General features: G+C 33.4%; 2 protein-coding genes across 2 annotated transcripts in view; one reads left to right on the plus strand and one right to left on the minus strand.

Moving 5' to 3' along the window:
* The window catches only part of LOC134273848 (M-phase inducer phosphatase-like), a 33,473-nt gene extending 27,480 nt beyond the window's left edge, over positions 1-5,993 (minus strand). The window contains exons 1-3 of the mRNA XM_062756067.1: positions 5,552-5,993; positions 5,261-5,434; positions 3,709-3,803 (exon numbers count right to left, since the gene is read on the minus strand). Coding sequence (XP_062612051.1) covers positions 3,709-3,803; positions 5,261-5,424 — 259 coding nt within the window. The 5' untranslated portion in view covers positions 5,425-5,434; positions 5,552-5,993. The remainder of the gene's footprint in view (positions 1-3,708; positions 3,804-5,260; positions 5,435-5,551) is intronic.
* A 2,027-nt stretch (positions 5,994-8,020) lies between these two features.
* LOC134273849 (histone RNA hairpin-binding protein-like) lies at positions 8,021-16,433 on the plus strand. Its single transcript, XM_062756068.1, has 8 exons — positions 8,021-8,213; positions 9,639-9,758; positions 9,987-10,070; positions 10,470-10,565; positions 11,742-11,789; positions 11,950-12,054; positions 12,240-12,386; positions 14,875-16,433. The coding sequence occupies exons 1-8, from the start codon at positions 8,140-8,142 to the stop codon at positions 15,107-15,109; spliced, it is 909 nt and encodes a 302-aa protein (XP_062612052.1). The 5' UTR covers positions 8,021-8,139; the 3' UTR covers positions 15,110-16,433.
* The last annotated feature ends 6,728 nt before the right edge of the window (positions 16,434-23,161 follow it).

Raw genomic sequence — 23,161 nt, forward strand, 5'->3', positions numbered from 1 at the left:
TAACATGTTCCAAAACTGTTCCTTTATTTTAAAATAGTCATTGGGAAGACAAAAATTAAATAATACTCCATTTTTTTTTTATATACTATTTGAATTAAAAGACATGCACCCATTTTTCATTTAATGTATAAAATCAGAACTCATACATACCATTAAATTTCAATTCAAGAAAAAATAAAGGATCCATCTCATGACTAATCATCTTTCACACTTTCAAAGTCTTCAAATTTGGTTCTAGTTAATTAAGTTTCAATAGTCAATCACACCCTCAGCACACAAGTATATCTACACTACTACAAGTGTTCCTCACTGTCCTGTGTAAATTTCTCCCACTGTTTTAACACTTTAAGTGTCAGTTACCCCCAGAGAAAAAAACAACCCACACCCTGACTACCCAATGCTGGACTCTAGAATGAAGCTCTCAGAGTAACCTCCTAGGCTAAATACTACAACTGACCAATGGCCATCTGCTGCTACAAGCTCAGCTGATAGTAAAAAGTTAATTGTCGTTTCATCATCACAATAGGTTAGGACAGAACAGGTTTTTTATTCCACTTATCAGAATCTGTACACTGCTACAGGGCTCAAGATGACTTTGATAAGTTGTCATAAAACATATTGAAATATCAGTTTGAAAAATCTTAATTGTAACATTGGATTTATAGGATTAGAGTAAGATATCACTTTTATGGCACATTAAGTACCTAAATACAATAGAAAATGTTTAGAAACATAGAATTTCAACACCTTCAGTGTAAATTTATGAGGTCTTAATTGATGGTGCCAATGATTTCAAACTTCCTTAAAAATTTAACTGCAGTGACAGAGAATTACCTGGTACATGTATACGTCTTCCTCATTTGTCTTCCTTTTGTCAAAGTTAAAATTCATTTTATTTCATATGAAAAGATGAATTTGTTACTTTTAATCTTAGATCAAAGATTTTCATGTAAGTGTAAGATTCAAAATAGGGCAAACGTGAAATTCACAAAGAAAATCTTTTTTTGAAAAGTTTAAAAGTTTTTTTTTATATAATTATAAAAGAGTTAATCTTTTTTTTAATTATAAATTTATTTTTTTAGTTGAAGCTAGTATTATTTCAAATATAAAATGGCCAGAATACATTTCTGTAAATATTTTAATTTTATTATGAAATTTTTATCGATGCTGTACAATAATTGTAACACTAAATTTTGTCACTTGAGTCAGTGTCTGGGGACCATGTTTAGAATTAACATCAATTAACTCCTCCCTATCTCTCTTGAACCCTCAGACACAGGAACACTTCATAACAATAGACATGATAACATGCTAAATAAATACATAACCCATTATGAGAAAAACAATATAAAAGATTGTTTATTTCCTCTGCCCCTTCCAGCTGTCAGTTCCCCTCACACCTTACTAAGTGACCAGAACATTAAATCTGTCATCTGTCTTTATTTTTTGTCCTCTTGTCAGTCATACATTAACAGCAATTGGGCAGAGGGAGAGGAAATACTCCTCAACAATTCAAGTGATGATCTACTGTCCCTAGCAGAGGATTCTACACTTACAATAGACCAGGGAAAGTTAGCTAGGACTATACAGTGCTCTCACAAAGGATTAGGGAGACTGCACTGTCAGAAGTGGCCAGCTTGATATGAAAACTGCTATCTTGGCCAGGCTTTCTTCTTTTCTTTAATTATTTATGATTTACACACAAACTGCTACATTTTTCATTTAGTACAATCAAATCAAACTTAAGGTTTTCTCCCTTTAACAAGCGACTTGAGATACTTCAGTGTGTCAGTAAATTCTTCAGTACAGCTTCTACTCAAACTATACAAGTATAAACATAAGGCACATATGCTAAATTTCACTGTATTAAAAAGCATCTAAATCTGGGGTATAAACAAGAAAATGAGATTTTAGGGAAATTAATGGACTTAATCCCTTGAATGGTCTGTTTCTATTGACGTTCACACACCCAAGCTAGCCCAGTAAGCTCCCCGACAAACATGTCTATACAGGGGCCTGGTCATTAATCAAGGACTATCCTACAAAACACTAATCTGCCTACTAATGAAGGACCATCATTCTGAATCTGTGCAAATAGTGTCACTGCCTAAATACATCTTATTTGTATAATGCATTAAAATTCCTGAAAGCTCACTGGGTCTTCACAGCAATTTTCATATTCATAGGGTACTCTCTTTATTCTTACAAAGTAATCTTCCCAACAAAATGAACATTATTCGTATACTTAATGAATTTGACAGATGCTCAATTAGTGAACATTTGAAGAAAAGTAACTAAGGGTTTGACATTGTACTAATTGGCACCTATAAATTCTATAAAGAATACTTATTGCTGAGTAGTACATTCAATTTTAAAACATTAAACTTTTACTCACAGGAAATCATGTTGGTTTCTCTTGCTGTGTCACTGATTTAAATCAAAATTGAAATACAGACTACCCTAATTAAGTGCTTAAATCCCACCATTACAAGATCAAACACCATAATTAAGCAATAAACTGCTCACAATTAATTAGTAGGTTCAAAGAAAAATAGGTCTTTTTTGACACAAAATACTAACCAGAGAATGGGACTGTGTGGTTTATTTGATTTTGAGATAGACCTGTTATCAATAGTTTGATGTTGTTGTTATAAAAACTTAATCTAGATAATCATATTCTTATCACAGATTTGGTTTGATTGCCTTAATAGAGAGGAGAAGGTGTATATACAAGAATGAAAGTGTTAAGAAAGCCTCTCTCCACTAAGGCCTCCGAATTTTTTTAAAAACATTTTATATCTTTTATTTTTTCAATCTTGCACATTTTTTATTGATAGTCAATCGGTGTAATTTTATCTACAATACCAGAATAAAATTCATAGTAAAGGTTCCATTATCACTTACTTCACATCATCACCAATCTTTTCAACCAATGACCCTTGTTTAAATATATACGCGTGTATTACAGCAATTACCATCTTTTCAGCTCTCAAAATCATGTTGACAGATTTAAAACGAAAGTAGAATGATAGAGCACATCAGAATTAAGACGAAGAAAAACAGAAATAAAAAATCGGGGGTTTAAAATATGCTAGGAATATTTTTATTATGGCCTAATGTTAAAACATAGTACCATTCTATTGGATAGCTTGGAAACTCCTCTAACAGGCATAACTAGAAACACCCCCCCCCCCCCAAAAAAAAAGATTTAAAGAGAAAAGCACATTTAAAAGTCTGAATATGCTTTTAACCTTGTAAATTACATTGTAAAACTCTGGGAAACAAAACAATACTTATATCAGATGCCTTTGCATGCATAAATAATATAAGCTCCCTCAACTTTCTTGAAGTGAAATAATATGAAAATTTCTCAATTGAAATATATACATGTAAATTCACATATAATTTTATACACAATGAACACACAGGGCCAAAATAGTTATTTTTTTTCTAAAAATAGAAAAAAAACACTGACCCAAAGGGCACATGCACATTACAATGAACTAGGCTACTAGCCCAGATTAAAAATTCACAGGACCCTGACCAGTGGGTCATCAATTATTCTTAACCCTAGCAGAAATGAAACATAGAAGTTAAACTTAAATTAATTAAAACTGAAAATAAAATGGGGGACTATAAAATTTGACAAAAAAAATTCATTAACATGTAAAAATTCATTTAATTATTAATAAGAATTGCTATAGATACCTGATTCTGAGGAGCTGGCCTGCTCCTGATTGGCTGATGCACATGTTGGTGGTGTATCTATACTGGACAGAGACAACTTTCTTCTGGGGGTTCCTCTGCAATTGAAATAATTCAGCAGGTCAGATAGTATTCTTATATCATCCTTCATTCTGGCTAGTCTCTCTTTTACTATGCTAAGTATCAAATTTTGATTTGTGGAATAGTATCAGCTATGTCGTGTACGACTTCCTACATGCATTAAAAAAATATCATTAATGTAACTTGTAAGTACTCTAGATGGCTTGTGTTTATTCCTGGATGACATAATAGAGTAACAAAACATGCTGCCCTCATTTGCATATATGTCAATCAAACTATAGGCCCTCCTGTAGTGGATACTCAGACTTCAAGGTTCAATTAACAGGCAACATGGACCATTTGACCACCTATTGTGTTGTAATTGATTTGTTAATAGGATAATTCCAAGAATACAGATTGGCATGTTTATATGAAAGTTTACATTTCTTTTATATAAAATAAACTAGCCAAATTGAGTTGATTTGATAGAAACTAACATAAAACTAACATAAAGCAGGGGGGAAATGAAGTGCATGATGTCACAAGAGTAAGATTTTCTTACTTTAGATAAATAAGTCAAAGTATAGTCAAATTATACATGTACTAAACTTAAAGCATTTTTATGCATGTCCTATCACTGTATACATTTTAACAGTCAGAACAGTTTATAGTGCAGAACCTGTCTAACAAGACAGACTAGTAGGAAACACACCTTGATTGTGTGTACTGAACATGACTTTAATCATGGTCTCATCATATTATGAAATAGACATCTGCTTACTATATTTGCCCAAGGTGTCTGCAAAAGTAGCTATAGTTATAGCAGTTATTGTGAAAATCTATCTCTCAAATGCATTATTGATAAAAAGTGAAGGGAATGAAAAATGTGTAAATTTGTATAACATTTAATTATTCATTTTGACAACTGACGTATTCATTTATAATTATTTTTTTAGAATATAGGAAAAGAAAAGGGTCTCAAATGAGATTATAATGAAACTGGAATTTTCAGCATCATAGGTGCTTGATACACAAGTGTAAAAAAAAAAAAAGCTTAATATACATTCAATACTGCCATATTGTTGGAAATGATATTTTTTAAAATACAAATATGTCTGATTTATATTTTTATTCATGATAATCTGGGAGGAAGCCCACCTAATTAAAAAAGCAACAACAGATTTATATACCCATATGCATTACTTATCCCCTAAAAAAAGAGGGACTTGATGACAGTTGATACCTTTCATTGGAAAGCACAGCAATACACATCACATTTACCGTATATACTCGCCTATAAGTCGGTCCGCCTATAAGTCGGTTGTATTTAATGAGCGTATATATCAGAGGGACTGACCTCATATCATACCATTCATTTTATAGCTCGCCTATAAGTCGGACATAGAGTTTTGGACCAAGGATTAGCTCTCAAAAATCCGACTTATAGGCGAGTATATACGGTACCTGTCTGTCTTCTCACCTATGTCACACTTACCTTCCAGTACTTAGTTCACTCAAGTTCAAAGCCAGATTTGACATTGGAGAATTCATCTTTGCCTTTTCTCGTAAAAATAAATTCTGAATCGTGTTACTTGTGGCAATAGTTCTTAATGGTTGGTGAAACTGGGAAGGTCTGTCATTTTTCCCAAGATTCGACATTTTCCATTCCCTGCATACATTTGAACAAAGAAAATCACAATGTCAGAGGAAAACATAAAGAACGATAGGGTATATTCTTATAAAACCAAGAATGCAGTTAATGCCAAGGTTCGCATGCAATTCTTACGCTACAGATAAGCCCCAGGGTGAGTCGATTTGTTGTCACAGCCTCCAAGATACAATACACAACGCGACAAATCCCGAACTTAGCACCCGCTTCCCTCACAACGGCTCCTCATGCGATTCGAATAAGCAAAGAACACAAAGTCCAGCCTGAGGCAAGTATTGCTACATAGCTAGTACCCCATGTTCAATTTCTAATAGAATTTGTTCATTTGTGTAAAAGATGTGTCTGGGCACATAAAGCGCCGCCGTAGTGTTTGAAAAACAAGACCAAATCGACCAATCGGAGCGATGGTTTTATTACGTGTGTAGACAGGAAGTAGCTTTGTTGACAACAATTTTTGTGTATTCACTGCATTTTAACAGACAATTCTGCTTACATATAACGTACAGTAATTATAGCAACCAACTACTACTCCATGCATATTTTGTCGTATCTCTCAATGAAATCTTTGTGAATATTGACAAGGATAAACAAAGGAGCAGGTTAAAAAATATGAGTCCGCATAAAAACGGAAAGCCCCCCCCCCTCCTGCGACTGATAGTGGTCTTAAAAACCACTTGAACATTGCATATTTTCTATTAATTTGAAACAATAAAAAGCATAAGATTGAGCCAAAATTATACGTTAATCGAGAGACAAAGCTCATTCTATCGGCCCCCAGATACGATCGAGTGATGACTGACCACAGGCACCTGAGACCTGTATGGATAATACCCCCCGTTTTTTTTTTAATGAAAAAAAAATGTAAGAGTGTAAAATATCTCAAAAATATAAAATTTCCCTGTCAAACCTATATATCGTTATATGCAAACAGATTGTACTTTTTCTCACGTTTAAAGAATGGCCCTATTCGGTATAATAAATATACAGATAGGGTCATTCTTTAAAAAAAGTACAAGTACAATCTGCTTGCATATAACGACATATAGATGTGTTTGACGGGAAAATTTTTATATTTTTGAGATATTTTACACTTTTTCATTTTTTTTTTCATTAAAAAAAGGGGGGGTATTATCCATACTTCAGGTGCCTGTGGACTGACCTTTACACCTTTTTTTCTTCTGTAAAAGACTGAAATATATGAATGATTTTACATATATGTGTTTAGATATGATTTTAAAAATATGATAAGAAAGCACAAAATTTCCCCACAAAGCAGTGTTTCGTTTTATCAATCTTGAGCGAATCTTTGATTATGCACATTGGCTTCGGAAGCAAATTGAAAGTGAGGGGGGTGGGCTAAGTGTAAAGAAAACTTTTTTATACCTTCAAAAAAAAAAAAAAAAAAAGAGAAATTCCATTTCTCAAACACGAAAATCCTGTTTCGTTAGGGGGGGGGGGTATGTCGAACTTCAGTACCAATTTTTTTCTAAACACCACCACTTTCCCTGTTTTTAACCTATTCTGCGACGTGTCTGTGGAAAGAGGGGAGGCTAAACCTACGAAGCAATGTTCAATGTCTATACTTAGTATATGTTTGGAAAAAAGGTGAGGGGGGGGGGGGGCTAAACCCCCCCCACCCCCACCCCCAGCGGTTCCGACGCCTATGTTGCATTTAACTCATATAGATGAACTTGTACAATATCGAAGATATAGAAATTCTTGATTTCTCGAGCAAATTTATTAAAGACCATTCACATAAACTATAGCCTAGATGTTTATTTGTATGCACTTTTCTTTTAACATTATGCAATACATGCGGCATGTATCATAAAAGGGGGAGGGGGGGCTAGATCCCCCACACAATCCCGTCCTAACTTTTTACTACATATATAATGAAAATGTCTATTGGAAGACTGGTCCCCCCAATTTTTGTTGCAGGATATGGTCAAATGAGGGAAATTTAGTGGGAAAAAGTGGTACTAAAACTAGAATTGGACTTCCGCCATTTGATTTTCAATTTGAGAATTTTCATTTATTTATTTAATATTTTTATTTGGGGGAGGGGGGAGGGGGCGGCTTGTCAATTTTTTTAAAATTTTTTGTTAGGAAATTGAATCTCTTCTCTAAGTTCTCTTGCTACTTTCAAAAACGATGCCACGCCCCTGCAATGTTAAGCACTACTTGTGCTATTATCTATTACCGTATATTTTCCTTAATTCTTGTAATCAATGCTTAGAAATTAGACTTTAAATAGGCCTAGATCAGAAATAAATATTATGTTCTGCATAGCATCGATCGGAACGAAGGAATGAAACCAAGCTTTATGAGTCTCGGCAAACCAGATTGAGAATGTAATGATTTTTTCAAACGACATGAATAAACATTTATTAAATATTTTATGGCTTATAATACTCCTAAATTCATGAAAACGATTGAAATTTGTGTCTGAAGTTTTCTCTTATATTTTTTATGACATTTTTAAAACGATTAAAGGGAAAGAAAGCCTCAGGTATTACCTTGGCTGATTATTCTCCGGTTTTATCCGGAGGCAAAAATTTAATCAGATGCTTTCGCTTTGGTGTAACCGAGCGCTTGCGTCGTACTTTGGCGCGAATCTTTGTTTTGCGTCTGGTTGTTTTGGGTGGGAAAAGAGAGAAAGAACTTTTGGGACCGTTTCCTATTGTTGGTAAAGGTACAATTTCAAAATGGATGAGGGGCATCACAGATTCTCAGCACAAGGAAAACTTAAACGACGCCCAGATCGCAATGCTGAGTACAGGTATAAGTTATTTGGAATTATCAATTTTTTAATCATGTCTGATGATCATGTCGTAATTTTGCAAGAAATTGCCGAGGAATGAATTGAGATATTGAAAAAAAAACCATACGTGTGCTTAATGGGCCAGATTCAACACATGCTTATTTTGTCTCTTGCCAGTAGCAAAGTACAACTTTTTAAAATTGTAGTTTCTTACCATATGGAAAATATGGTTCTTTTTATTTGTAATTGTCATGATTAGTTTCAAACCAAGATGTACAAGGTTTGTGTATCTTTAAATTTTACAAGAAAATGAATCTTGAATAGTTTTATATAGGGGGGGGGGTCTATTTTTACTTAGTTACAATCTCTCTACATACTTGCTCCTGCCAGTGAATCTAATGTGTTTATGCTATTGCCTTCTCTATACTGACAAATTATCTTTTCCTTACACATTTAAAGAATTGGCGTTTTTGCTATAAATAGCGAAGGACTTTTAATGGAGAAAATTGATTTTTTTCCCCATGGAGCGGGATTAATTTTATATGGCCAAATATGGTTCTTTTTATTTGTAATTGTCATGATTGCACTTTACAGAATGCTAGTAAAAGAACCATGGAGAACTAGAGAACCAAGTTTTTTTTTGGTAGATTAAAAAAAAGTACTTAAATGTGTTGATTTTCAATCAATATCATATTCTGTCTATAAAATCAAAAACGGGATTATTTGTAAAATACTTGAAAAACATTACAAAATAGATGGTGAAATATTTTATATCATCCATATATTAAAAACGTGATTTTCAAGTTATACAATATTCTTTGTTATAATACAGTAGTTTATATATACATGTACTTTTAATATCAGTTGAACTGAAAATTCTAGATAATGTTTCCCATAGATTGATAGGTATACTTACTTTATACATACAACTTAGATAAATATCTTCTTGTAACAATTACAAAGGAGATGAGTGATGAAGGCATGCAAAATGCCCTAAGCTTCAGATATATAGAATTCAATATAGAATTCATATTTTAGTGTATGGGTAAAGTTTCAATATTGAAAATTATGAAATAATCATAAAACTCTTCTGAGGAAAACTGAGTTTCACTTTCCTTTGAGACAAACATGCTATAAACCACTTCTACACAACTCCTGTTGAACAGTGGCATTATAGTCATGTTTGTGATCTACCCCTTTACTAATTAGACCTTCTTTTAAAAGGATGTGAACTTTGTGTCATAAAAAATGTATTTTTTGGGTAAAGTGGGTCTTGACTGGAGTCATGTTTTTGTAAACCAAAAAAAGTGTATTCTTTCTTAGGCAAATAATTTCAATCTTAGCGAGATTTTTGCAAATTGAGATTTTACAGCACTATAGTCACTTTGCTCATCTTTTTCACCCATCTGATGAAATTATAACCCACTACCATTGTAATTGTAGGAGTAAAGAATTTCGGTATAGATCCAGGGATGGTGTGAGTCCATTGAGAAGTCCACTGCAGCCAAAGAAAGATCACTACAACAACAGAGCAAACGAGGAGACCACTGAGTCACGAGACAGGTATCAGAGAAATACATAACTATATTGTGTGAAGGTTATATCCCTTGTATCTCGCACTAGCAACAGCTGGTTTGGAATACCTATACAAGTGGCTCTTGTTAATGCCCTTGGTCAATAATAGATAAAAGTATAAATGATTTTAATGTGATCAGTAATACACAGATGTGATTGTGAATTAAGATCAGCATAGTTATACTAATAAAGATAATGTTCTTTCTCTTATTAAAGGAACAGAAGGCCCATTTGGAAAAAAATAGAATTCTCGGAAAAGGTGCAAGATGGTGATTTTCCCCCACTACGAAAAGACCTGTGGTAATTTTCACAATAGATTTTTTTTCAATTGATTTTTCAGAAAAAATAAGTACATGAAATTAACAGTTAATAGGTGCTAGAATTTTAGGATTGTTTTCTATTGGACCAAAGGACTGGAAGACCAAAGGTTTTCTGTAGTCCTGATTAAGGCAGATTCTAAGACCCAAAATTTGCCATCATGTATTTCGAAAAAAAAATTACCAAGGGTATTAAACACAACTCAGAAGTACTTACAGTATGAAATGTTTAAAAAAAACATGGCAGAGATTTACTTGATTTTAAAATAATTTTTTACATGATAGAAAACTTCAACTTTAGAGGTAATGGAACACATTACACTAACATTTCAATTCAATGTTAACTTATGTATTTGACCTTTTAAATCTTGATATTTCACAGTTACACGCCTGAAGCAGCTGAATTAGGGAGCCAAACAAGAGTCAGAGATTGGGCTGAAGAAATGGAGATCAGGGACCGCGAACGATCAATGTACAAGTAGGGCTAAATTTAGAAAATAAATATATACTTCATAAAGCAGTGTACTACGTACCTTATACATGTTTTGTATCCATCCTGTCAATGTCAGAAAAATTTTCAGGGTTGATTCATATTATTTATGGTTGGCTGGGAAACCAAAAATATCAAGGCCTTGTTTTTAGAATGTGGATTGTTTTAAATGGGCCAAGCTTAACAAAAATCTTTGTTTGCAGTTGCCGACCTATAATTTTTAGACTGGGTAGGTAGGAAGGCATTCTTTTTTTTTTTCTTGGAAAAAAAATTGTTTTCAGATTTTTGTTAGATAACATAAAATAAAGTTTTTCATAGGCCTACTATACATGAATAAGCTCCACTCTCAGTATAAACTACTGATTGATAAAGACAAAAATTGACACTGAAACACTTTCAATATCCTGAAAAATTTAAAAAAAAAAAAAAAAAAAAAAATTACAAAATGGCCATAAGAAACGTTTGGGTCGAGTGCATTTTCAGTGGGTCAGTAGGCAACTGCAAAGAAATAATATTTTATTTTAGGCAATGTTTATTATACCCAACGCAACAGGTTGCGTGAGGTATAATGTTTTTGACCCGTCTGTCAGTCCTGTTTTTTTGTCAGCGCAACGCCTCATTAACCACTGCACAGAATTTGGTCAAACTTTGCACATATTTAGAACACAATGTGTAGATGTGCATTTTACCAGGAAATTCTGATTTCTTTATTTTTTTCTGGGAATTTCTGCACTTTTCAACTTAGATTTTTGGCCATATCTTGAATATAGAGATGAAAAATTTGTCAGCCAAGTCCTCATGAACCGTTGCACAGAATTTGGTCAAGCTTTGCAGACATTTAGGACATGATATGAAGATATGCGTCAGGAAATTCCAATTTCTTTATTTTTTTTCCAGGATTTTCGGCACTTTGAGTTTTGGGGGAGCATGGGGTATGTGAGCTTGCTCATTTTTTCTTTCATTTTATGAAGGTCACAAAAAAATTCGAAAATTCCTTGCCTGATGGAAGTTCCCCCACTCCACCCCTATTTCATGTTAGATTCAGGGATGTGTATAGATTTAGCTCTGTTAGGCCATTTGTCAAGCTGTTAATGGCTTTGTCTGCAAAAACTTGAACCTTGCCCATTGAATTTCATTATAGAGTTTTTCTTTTTTTTTTTTAAGGGGAAGAAGGAAACTTCAGCTGTGTGGGGAAGAGTCAAATAGACAGAGGTATGTTCATGGGGAAAACATCCCCCCAATTGTTACATAGCAGAAAAAGTTTTCTAGGAAATGTGTGTAAAAATTCATTATTGATCTTGGTCATAAGATCATTATTGATGGTTGTGATTAGAATTTTCCTATATAACTCATTTTAATGAATGGTTTTCAGAGTTGAGGGGGAAACTGACACTTCTGTATTAGAGCGACGCCAGAAAGCGATTGACTATGGAAAAAACACCCTAGCCTATGACAGATATATACGACTGGTGCCCAAGTAAGATAGATTCAAGCTTCTAAAATGTAAATGTTGTAACACAGTAGAATGTGTCTGTAAAGAATTAAAAATTAAAATCATTTTTTTTGTACGATCAACAAGATATATGAATTGAAGTGTAAAAGATACTATTGAAGATAGTGTAAATATGTGCTGTCACTTTCTAATGTTTATATTTGCAATAGAACCCAGAGATTAAAGACGCATCCCAGAACGCCAAATAAATACAGGAAGTGCAGCCGTCGTTCCTGGGACAGCCAGGTTCGCCTGTGGCGTATAGCCCTGCACCAGTGGGATCCACCCAATGCTGATGGAACCACCGCACCACACAGGTTGGTACACAAGAATGGATTCCAGTAAATGTGTTTAATATGTATGATGTTTACAATCTTTATTTTAATCATAAATGTTTATTTAATTATCTGGATTAATAAAAAATGGGGTGAAACAGTTCACTGCGGTATTGATTTACCCCAGTATTTTTTCTCAGTTTGATACACAATACAAAATCTCTATTTAAAATCAGTTCGGTTTATTTTTGTTCGATATCGTCATTCAGTTGGGTTTTGCATATTAAGTCATGAACAAGTTTCTTGGTATAATTAAGTACAAAAAGTACATTTTTGTGGACTGATAGTTTGTAGATAATGTTAAACATTCGATTCAATTCTAGGCATTATGCACAAAAATTATGTGACAAGATTAAGTAAAACAAAGTATAAAAGAGCGATTAAATGTCTTTCATATAGAAAATAACTGTTCCAAGACAAAATTATACAATATGTATTGAACCTTGAAGGGGGCATATCGTTTCACCCCTAATAAAAAAAAAAAGAAAAACAATTATTTTTAATAATTAGTTATGCAAATCAACAGAAGTTCAGAGTATGTATGTCTAGACATGCCATTGAACCTTGTATCAGGATACATTGTTTTGGAATATCATAACAGTTCTAATGATACAGAGGGTAAAAAAAATGGGGAGAACAAAAAGGGAAGTTTTGATAGAAATCAGAAACAAAGAACCATTAAAAGTCTGTATTTGATGAAATGAAAGGTACAAAATTTTGTTAATTCATTTCTTGGATATTGTGTATATATATTTTTATACTAGAACAAACCTTCAAGGCCTGTAAAGATGATAGATTTCTGCAATAATACACCTTGTTGTACAATAAAATATGTACATTGAAACACATATGGTCTTTAATGAAAGTGAAGATACTGGTGTTAAAAGATGTGAAATGTGATGTAATTAGGCCAAAGTTTTTATTTTTTTTGGTTTACGATTTTTTGACACAAAAATATGCATTGGGCGGTCGAAAAATAAAAATAATATGGAACCTTGACATAATTATTTTTTTCTCGAGTAGCATTGAAATGTATTCAAATGAAAAAAATAAACACATAAGATTTTTCAACATTATTATTTTTTCTTACCATTCGGTTTTATGTCAACAAAAAAGAATCACGCGTCAAATGAGCCAAGAACAGAAATGGGAGTATCAGAGGCTCTGTTTCTGTTGATGGTTTTCATTTTTCTGACTTACAAGAACGAGTTTCCATAAAAGACACATTGAACTGGGACAAATATGGGTAAAACTAAGTGAATTGGCTATTCTTAGGTCAGCCTTTCCATTTATGAAAAAGTTTTTGGAAACTCCAAAAGTGATGGATTGCTTTCACAATTTAGATACGTGTGTCCAAGGACCAACCAAGACCCGAAATTTAAGGAGACATTTCTCCCTCAAAGAAATTTAGGGAGAAGTTTTGAAATTTACAGAGATTTCTTGGCGCGCGTATGTGGCACACATTGATAAATCGTTATAAAACTATATTTCATTGTTTATAACTTACATACATTTCAATAATTTTTCTGTGTAAACATTGTATTTAAAATGATTAAACAAGAGAAAAAGAATCTTAAAAGATATTTCCCCCAATTACAAAGTATATAAATATCTAGAAAAAAAATAATAAAACCACATTGACATTAAATAAAATTTACTACTACTACTATTAAAATGTAAAAGTTTCTTATTGTCAGATTAATTGTTTATCAAACATTTTTTTTTTCATTTCTTACATAGTAGCACAAAATTAATCTTAAACTTCTAAAATTTCTCTTCTCATTAGATTTCCAGGCTTCTGACATAGGCATAATTTTGTTAATTTCTCTTCAAACTTCGTTTTCAATATAAAATTCTTCTTTTAATTAAAGTTTTGATGTACATATGCATGCCGATTGAACTACTTATGTTTATCGGATCCGATGCATGACTTCTTAGGAAGTTAATAACTTTACAATTTAGCAGTAAAAATATGTCTGTATCCACAGCATGAATTAATTATTTTACAATAAAAAGATCTAAAATCTTCTCCAACATCTTTGGCATGACATCGATAGCTGTCCTGCTGTTTTGCGTCTTGTTGTGTATAACTTGTAACGATGGACTTTTTCATACCCGGAAGTGTAAAATCTAGAGGAGTTCCAACGGAGTATTCGATGCATTGGTCATTAGTATGTAGAAACAGTCTGTGAGTCGCCCCCTAGGTTGGTCCTGACAATCTGTATTTGTGGAGGTCATTTGAATGTTTAAGATGTGGTGAACATTATAAAAACAGTCGTTTGGTCGAGAAAATTTCAAGGTTTCTGGGAGTCAGACACATTATTTTCATTTTTGTAAATAGGGAAAAATAGGGTCGGCGGAATCGTAAACCAAGAGAAAAAAAAACTTTGGCCTTAGCAGAAATAGGAAAACGTGCACCATGTTAAGAGTAGTAATAATTTTCTGATTTTGTTACTTTGTTGTATTTCAGGAATCCTTCTCTTCTGGACACGTCTTCAGAGAGTGCCTCTGACTGTGGCGACGTTCATCTGAGCTCACTCTCTCTGTCTCAGCCATCGGAGCACGATTCGGACGCCGATTCTGAAGTATCATCTACTTCAACCGATGTTGTAGGGGGGCCACAGAGATTCACTGCTCTAGTAGACAAGGAGAACCAGCTTATAGATTGTGATTTAGAGATGGACATTAACCTTGCTATTGAGTGATAAAGCTCACTGCTGCGGGGTGTGAAGCACATAGTCATCTTAACATCTGGGACAAGCACCTGCTGACTGAATGAGGGATTGTGTGTTGTGTGATAGAAATTAATAGACAAATTATTAGATGAATCTGTCATGGTTTATAAGAGTTGTGGTTTGTTTATTTGCAAAGTTTTATATAAAACTATGAGTTTGGAAAGTTTTTGTCTTTTCAATTCATATCTTTTATAGCATATTAGAAAAATAAAAAGTACCTTGCAATCCAATTAGATTGTCATCCATGTATATTATACAACTTTTACTTTCCTTTTCAATTGATGATATTGTAAATGTCCATGTGAAGTTCAATGTGCACCAATGAGGGTCATAGGAAAGTTCACAGACATTTCAGGGGATGAGAATTTCCAATGAAATATGATCATTACGTTACATATGATCATAACATGATCATTAGTGCTACATGTACCAGTATATTTATCATAAATTCCCTGTATATTTCACCATGTGAATCATTTGAATTCGTTTTCATGGTACAGATTCTGATATTTATGAAATTTAAAACATACGGTACCACAATTTTTTATCTCCCTTACTGAAGGGTTTTAAATATAGAAATTTTAACTGTGAAATACAAAAATACTGCAAACTACATATTGGTATACATTCCCTTACTTTTCACCAAATAGGAGTTTGAGCAAACTCATTAAAAGTTGTTGAAGTAAAATATATGTTTTGTCTTTAGTTGAAAAGGTCCCTATTAAAACATACATTGTATATGAATACTGGAAAATGAAATTTGTGTTTTATATCATTAAATGTGTGTAATCTATTCAGTCAGTTACATGTTGTATAAATATTTCTGAATGTAAGATTTACAGAAAGTATGCTTGTTTATATATATGTATTCATAAAGATTTAAAATTGAGATGGTAGAGGTAGAGATATGCTGTATGATACGAAAGAATTGTACATCAAAGTACAGTTCGAAATCTGTTCTTTTGAGTTTTCACTTTTCATTGACACCAAATGTGCTCACTCTAGACTCTGTCTATCCAAAACATCGTGGAGAATTAAAGGGGTTTTTTGTCAACATTTTTTAAAGGCAGCATGCTATTTTAATGTAGTTTTCATAATAAAATATTTTTAAATGTACCATTTCCCATCTTTTAAGTTTTAATCTAAACTTGCATTACTGCATATGTACTCTTGTTTCTCGAGACAGGCATAATTTCATGTACCATTTCATGAAAAATTTTGAAGGCAGACTTAAGTTTACCTCAATTGTTGTCTGTTTTTTTGTGTAAATTAGCGTTGAATAAATTTATACTCTCTGTAATTTTGTTATTAAATGTTCTTTTTAGCTCGAACCTCAGCTTGCATTTAAATCCAGACACGGGGATTATTGTTAACTCACGTGAGCTGGGACAGGGATCAGGAAACTTCTAAAGTTCAAGTCAAAATATTTATAAAGTGCTAAAATAATTTAGAAGTCAAGCAGTCCAATAAGTAAGCAGCAGTTTAACATAGCATCATCAAAATGTGTGTCCTTCAGATACTCTCTGGTAATCATGGTTTCAGCTGAGAAATAATGGTTTACAAATGATTGAAATATTCTAGGGGAGATAATACCTTATAAGCAGAATTTTTAGCGACAATTTAATTTTGGCATTATTAGCGAGGATGCTGAGTTCGCTAAAATTGAATATCGCTAAAAATTAATTGCGTTTTATTTGTAATAGCTTCTTAAGGACATTGGCAACGTTTCTGGTTTTCGTATAGAATTTTTCAAGATTTTTTGAACAGGTTTAATGGTACCAAACATGTTCAATTCAGGTCCTTTTTACCCATCAAGCCAGCCTTCCTTTAACGATTTTGTCAAATCAATGTTTTTACAATTTTCAATGCATTTCCTATGTTAAATGTTGATAAAATAGGCCTATATTATTTTTAACCATACGTTTTCTCTAAAACCCATTTATTTCATAAGGTTTATACATAAAACACATTGTTGAAACCTTATTTCCGATGACATGCATATAATTTGGCTGAAAATGCGAATATTGAAACAAAACACAGAAATACCAGCACTGTTCTTTAATTTTGAGTTACTTCCCTTTACTGTAATAACATCCAAGAGAGTGGTTGTTTGTTTCTATTCTATAATTCACTTAATTGGAAACGAACTGTTAAAAAACATTTTTGCAAGAATTTATAGTAACTTTTTAATGGTGCATCATTCACATAACCTATGGAATCGTTCTCATTCGGTCCACCTAGCTATCAACACTTGCACTTCCCAGCAATCATTTACCTATTCTAAATGACGACCTGTTAACTGTCTGCCCCCTCAACACAATGTAAACAAACCCATCGCTGCTTTTCTTTTATTACTGTAGAGTTGAATATATCCTGATAAAAAAACACACGTGCTTTTGTTTACCTCTCAGAGTCTGTTACATATGCTTTCTTTGTTTTCAGCACCTAGAGAATTCCATACGGGAGATCACTCTCAATGACTTTTTTTCATAAGTAAAAAAACCTGGGTATAAACCTTTTTTCTCCGGAAACCCTTCGTTGCCAATGACCTTAAGGGGGATGTACGGCCACCTTTAGTACAGTGAGAGCAAAATGTAAACATTTCTTCAAATGGCTAAAATACATTATATTTTGATCAAATTTTAAGTCTTTTTCATAAAGATACAATAAATATGCATAACCGAATGTATGTTGTGCATATATAATCTATACTTTTGCAGAAAAATGCTTTTGATATGCTCCTTAGAACTGCGCAGCTACAGAATTCAGCAGAGTCTGGTTTAAAAAATCCAAAAAAATATGCAAACTGTGCATTAATGTTCTCTCTACAACCATTTGTTGTAGTAAAATGTCTAAATTTTGCACTTTTAAATGATAATTTCAAGTTCAAAACAAGGTACCATTGTCTTCAAAAAGAGTGTAAAGAACCATGAAAGTAGTTCATGGATAGCAGCACGTGGTCTATTTTTAGCACAGAATCTTGTTTTCCAGACCTCTTCTTAATATGGAGGGGCATAACAATCTTTAAATGTAGAATAGAATTACAGCTGCAAAATATTTCAAATAATATGAACACTTTTAAAAGAGGAAAGGTGTTATAGTGTGGGTTGAAATAATTTATTTAGTTTGAACATAATTTTTTTTTCTATGTGCCCATATTTTCAAAATTACAATTGTACAAAGTAAAGAGAAAGTCTGGGATGTAGTATATGATCTGTCAACATATAAATATTTAAAATGATGTTTGGTGGTCCTCCCAACTCCCAGGGAAAAATTATTGATGTCCGTATTTATAGGTAAGAAAAAAAATCCTTAAAATTTAAACAGAATTGTTTATGAAGAAAAAGTAAAAAAATATCGTGTAATGGAATGTTACCCTTCTCCCAGAGTCGGGTTCTAGGCAGTAGTATATAGGGAGAGAGGTCAACCAAATATTTTTATAACAAGTGGTATTATAAGTATAGTACATGTTCCATCACATACTTAGTAATGCATTTTTTTTAATCTTTGACACTATTTTGAAAAACAAACAAAGGATTTTGATGAAGTATAGGGGGGGGGGGGGTTTGCACTCACTTTTTTTGCGATGATAGTACATAGCATATGCAATGGACCTTTCATTGCAAACATTGTGCTCGCTTTAAATTTCATAGAAACAACTCATTATATTTTATCAAGCTTCGTATGTTCAATGAGCGAGTCATCTCTACCCTTTCCCAGAGTCTGGTTTATGATGTAGTCATTACAACGTTGTCAACATAATGAGACATGATGCGTTTATGATGTGTATACATGACCCCATACAATGTATGGGTCATTGCAAACATTCTAGCTATTTATGTGAGGTGCCTGAAGGAAATCGTATAACTGCCTATTTTTTCTATCTAACTTATAAACAAAATAGACATATGTACCAACGTTTCGAATGTAAGACATGTAATTACAATTTATTTTTCATGCACTGCGTGTTGTTTAACATTTTCAAATTAAATGCTAAGCATCCTCCTTGCAGTGCCCCATTTGAAAATAACTTCTATCGCCACAGAAAAAAGACCCACCGTAAACACATATGTTTAGGACATTTTTATCTTTTTTTCTTGAGTTTTAAAGAAATCAACAAATTATCAAGACTTGTTTCACGAAAAATTTAATATAATCATGGTAATAAACGCATCTATCTACAGCAGATATATGCACATGCCAACCATGTGCTTAGTGGAATAATATTAGCGAGGAATTTCGAGTTGTAAACAGAACAGTTTTTCCCGATTTGCTGGAGTGAGGTTAAAATCGCGTTTTTTCATGAATCAGACGATGCGCTGCAACAAATAAAAGTAGTAAGTAATATAACCTAATGATTATTACTTAGTAATTTCTTGTCTTGGTGTTATTATGGTCGCAATTATTCTAAAATCATTGTTATTCGAACTCTGTGTGACAGAGGAATGGCGGACGAAATAAACACATGGCCTCAGGAAGACACCCATATGAAAAATCAAATTTTAAGAATTATGGATAATGACAAGAAAAAAACGAAACAAATGATTGTAGCCATATTATCAATGAATCAAACTAACTCCATTTTCAATGCATTTTTCATATCATGAATGCTGTAGCTGCGCAGTTCTAACATGATTAATTTTCTTCTAATTAAGTAAATAAACTTAATCATTTACTAATTTTGGTCTCTAACAGTAGGTAATTAGTGTATTAGCACTTTGAGTAACTTTGAGCTAGTTTAGTAGAGTATTAAGCGCATTCTTGGTATTTCTTAGTTTACACCAGACTAGATCCAATATGGCTTGTACATCCCCCTTAAGTGAGCATTTAAAAATCGCTAAAATTGCTTATAGCTAAAAATGAAATACCCTTTTTAAAGGACAAGTCGCTAAATTTGCGTCTCAGAAGAATTTCCACTTATACAGTAATCTAGGTTTTTAATAGGAATACAAAGGATAAATTTTTATCACTGATGTATTTTCTTCTTGCCAGTGTTCTAAAGTGAGTGATATTACAAATTGGCCAATTATTACTTCTGTGAAAAAAAAGGAGGAAAGAGGATTATACGAGGGGCGTTCAATAAATAATGTCATTAGCTCGATGACATACAACATAGTAGTCATATGACATAAAGCTTGACTTTCTCTCATTATTGAGTCTTTAATGAATTTATAACAGTTTATGTGACCACTTTTCATCACATAGTTTTATTGTGAGAAGCTGGGAAACAAGGGCTATTCGAGACACTGCATTATAAATGAATGGTAAAGAATCAGTAAATTAGAGTGAAAATAAAAGCTACATTAAAGCTGCTGTAAAACTTGTTAAAAATCCCAAAGAAATATTCACTTAAATATGTGACATTTACAGCAACCGATGCCTGTTTTATAGACAAATTAGCAGGTGGATTTCAAAGATAAAAAATTATATAATGGGCATCAAAAATGGGTACCCTCCTTGCCAACAAAAATTATAACAACTTATGTACTATTTGCCAAATTTCAACAAATAATATTTGATGTTGTATGATTGACTTTAAGACACATAGCAAATTTGATAGACATCATATCGGGAGTAGTTTACAATGTTTTTAAGAAACGTTTGACAGTAATTAAGCTTGGTACTCTAAGGTCACCCTGTATTTTGAAAAATGAGTGAAAACGACAGCATGTACAAAAGTCTTAACAATTATTTTAAAATATCAGTAATTGTGGTAATCCACGCTTGTTTTATATTCAAACAGATATTGGAACATGAATCTATTGCTTAAAACCATTAAAACAAAATTTACCATAAGATGTACTTGATAAAAACGGCGAAGGTCTGTCAAGAGCAAAGGTATGCAAGAGCACAAAAACAGATTTATATGCAATTTTCTTAAATATTAGTGGTATTTTTGTTCAAATTCGTATTCGGGGAGACAGTTTAATATCTGGAGGTGTCTAGAAAGCAGTTTTTTTGCAAAGAAATCGAAAGGTTTATCAGAGAAAGGACCCAGAATCAGGAATCCACTACATTGAATTTCTTCATGACAGTCTTTAAACCCGCATGCCCTAAAGAGTAAAGGGGTTTACGGGATAAACAGAAAGTTAATGTTTTTTAACATTAACAATATTTGCCAGATCTTTGACCTTTTGACTTGTTTCTATTTCCAAACTTGAATAAAACACCTTTCAGAAGGAAAAAACAAGTCCAGGAAATCATTGGATTTGCAATTTTTCCAGTATACTAAGGGTCATACCCAAAAATGAGTTCTAAAAACAATCAGAAATTGGATAAAAAATGTTACGGACATGTGTTTGAATTAAAATAGATTAATAAGTAAAATCATGAAGACTAAATCATTGAAAAGCGTCGTTTGCTTCTTTCTGAGCCCCAATGACATTATTTATTGAACGCCCCTCGTACAGAATAGTTAGAAGAAAAAGTTAGTAAAGACAATAAAAATAGAAAAAGTCTGAATGTATATCGCCCTGTTGAACCTAAAGTCAGAGAGTGTCATCTCTAACCTTCCTCCAGAGTCTGGTTCATGATGTATATAGGGAGTCTGTTGTCATATCTAACCTTCCCCTCAGAGTCTGGTTTATGATGTAGTATAAAGGGAGTCTGTTGTCATCTCTACCCTTCCCCAGAGTCTGGTTTATGATGTAGTATATAGGGAGTCTGTTGTCATCTCTAGCCTTCCCCCAGAGTGTAGTTTATGATGTAGTATATAGGGAGTCTTGTCATCTCTAGCCTTCCCCCAGAGTCTAGTTTATGATGTAGTATATAGGGAGTCTGTTGTCATCTCTAACCTTCCCCAGAGTCTGGTTTATGATGTAGTATATAGAGTCTGTTGTCATCTCTAACCTTCCACAGAGTCTGGTTTATGATGTAGTATACAGGGAGTCTGTTGTCATCTCTACCCTTCTCCCAGAGTCTGGTTTATGATGTAGTATATAGGGAGTCTCTTGTCATCTCTAACCTCCCCCAGAGTCTGGTTTATGATGTATATAGGGAGTCTGTTGTCATCTCTAACCTTCCCCCAGAGTCTGGTTTATGATGTAGTATATAGGGAGTCTGTTGTCATTTCTACCCTTCTCCCAGAGGCTGGTTTATGATGTAGTATATAGAGAGTCTGTTGTCATCTCTAGCCTTCCCCTCAGAGTCTGGTTTATGATGTAGTATATAGGGAGTCTGTTGTCATCTCTAACCTTCCCACCAGAGTCTGGTTTATGATGTAGTATATAGGGAGTCTGATGTCATATCTAAACTTCCCCTTAGAGTCTGGTTTATGATGTAGTAAATAGGGAGTCTGTTGTCATCTCTAGCCTTCCCCCCAGAGTCTGGTTTATGATGTAGTATATAAAGAGTCTGTTGTCATCTCTAACCTTCCCCCCACAGTCTGGTTTATGATGTAGTATATAGGGAGTCTGTTGTCATCTCTAGCCTTCCCCTCAGAGTGTGGTTTATGATGTAGTATATAGAGAGTCTGATGTCATCTCTAACCTTCCCCCACAGTCTGGTTTATGATGTAGTATATAGGGAGTCTGTTGTCATATCTAACCTTCCCCTCAGAGTCTGGTTTATGATGTAGTATATAGAGAGTCTGTTGTCATCTCTAACATTCCACAGAGTCTGGTTTATGATGTAGTATATAGGGAGTCTGTTGTCATCTCTACCCTTCCCCAGAGTCTGGTTTATGATGTAGTATATAGGGAGTCTGTTGTCATCTCTAGCCTTCCCCAGAGTGTGGTTTATGATGTAGTATACAAGGAGTCTGTTGTCATATCTAACCTTCCCCAGAGTCTGGTTTATCATGTAGTATATAGGGAGTCTGTTGTCATCTCTAACCTTCCATCAGAGTCTGGTTTATGAAGAAGTATATAGAGAGTCTGTTTTCATCCCTAGTCTTCCCCCAGAGTCTGGTTTATGATGTAGTATATAGCGAGTCTGTTGTCATCTCTAACCTTCCCCCCAAGAGTCTGGTTTATGAAGTAGTTTATAAAGAGTCTGTTGTCATCTCTACCCTTCCCAGAGTCT

This window comes from Saccostrea cucullata, unplaced genomic scaffold (assembly GCF_032062105.1).
Source record: "Saccostrea cucullata isolate Sc308-1 unplaced genomic scaffold, CSIRO_AGI_Scuc_v1 ctg140, whole genome shotgun sequence".
Classification (NCBI taxonomy): Eukaryota; Metazoa; Mollusca; class Bivalvia; order Ostreida; family Ostreidae; genus Saccostrea; species Saccostrea cuccullata.

Excerpts from the sequence above, each read along its gene's own strand:
- LOC134273849 (XM_062756068.1), top strand. The coding sequence starts at position 8,140 with ATGGATGAGGGGCATCACAGATTCTCAGCACAAGGAAAACTTAAACGA. Across the intron at positions 11,790-11,949 it reads GAAGAGTCAAATAGACAGAG|AGTTGAGGGGGAAACTGACA; the intron begins GTATGTTCATGG and ends AATGGTTTTCAG. Across the intron at positions 12,055-12,239 it reads TATATACGACTGGTGCCCAA|AACCCAGAGATTAAAGACGC; the intron begins GTAAGATAGATT and ends TATTTGCAATAG.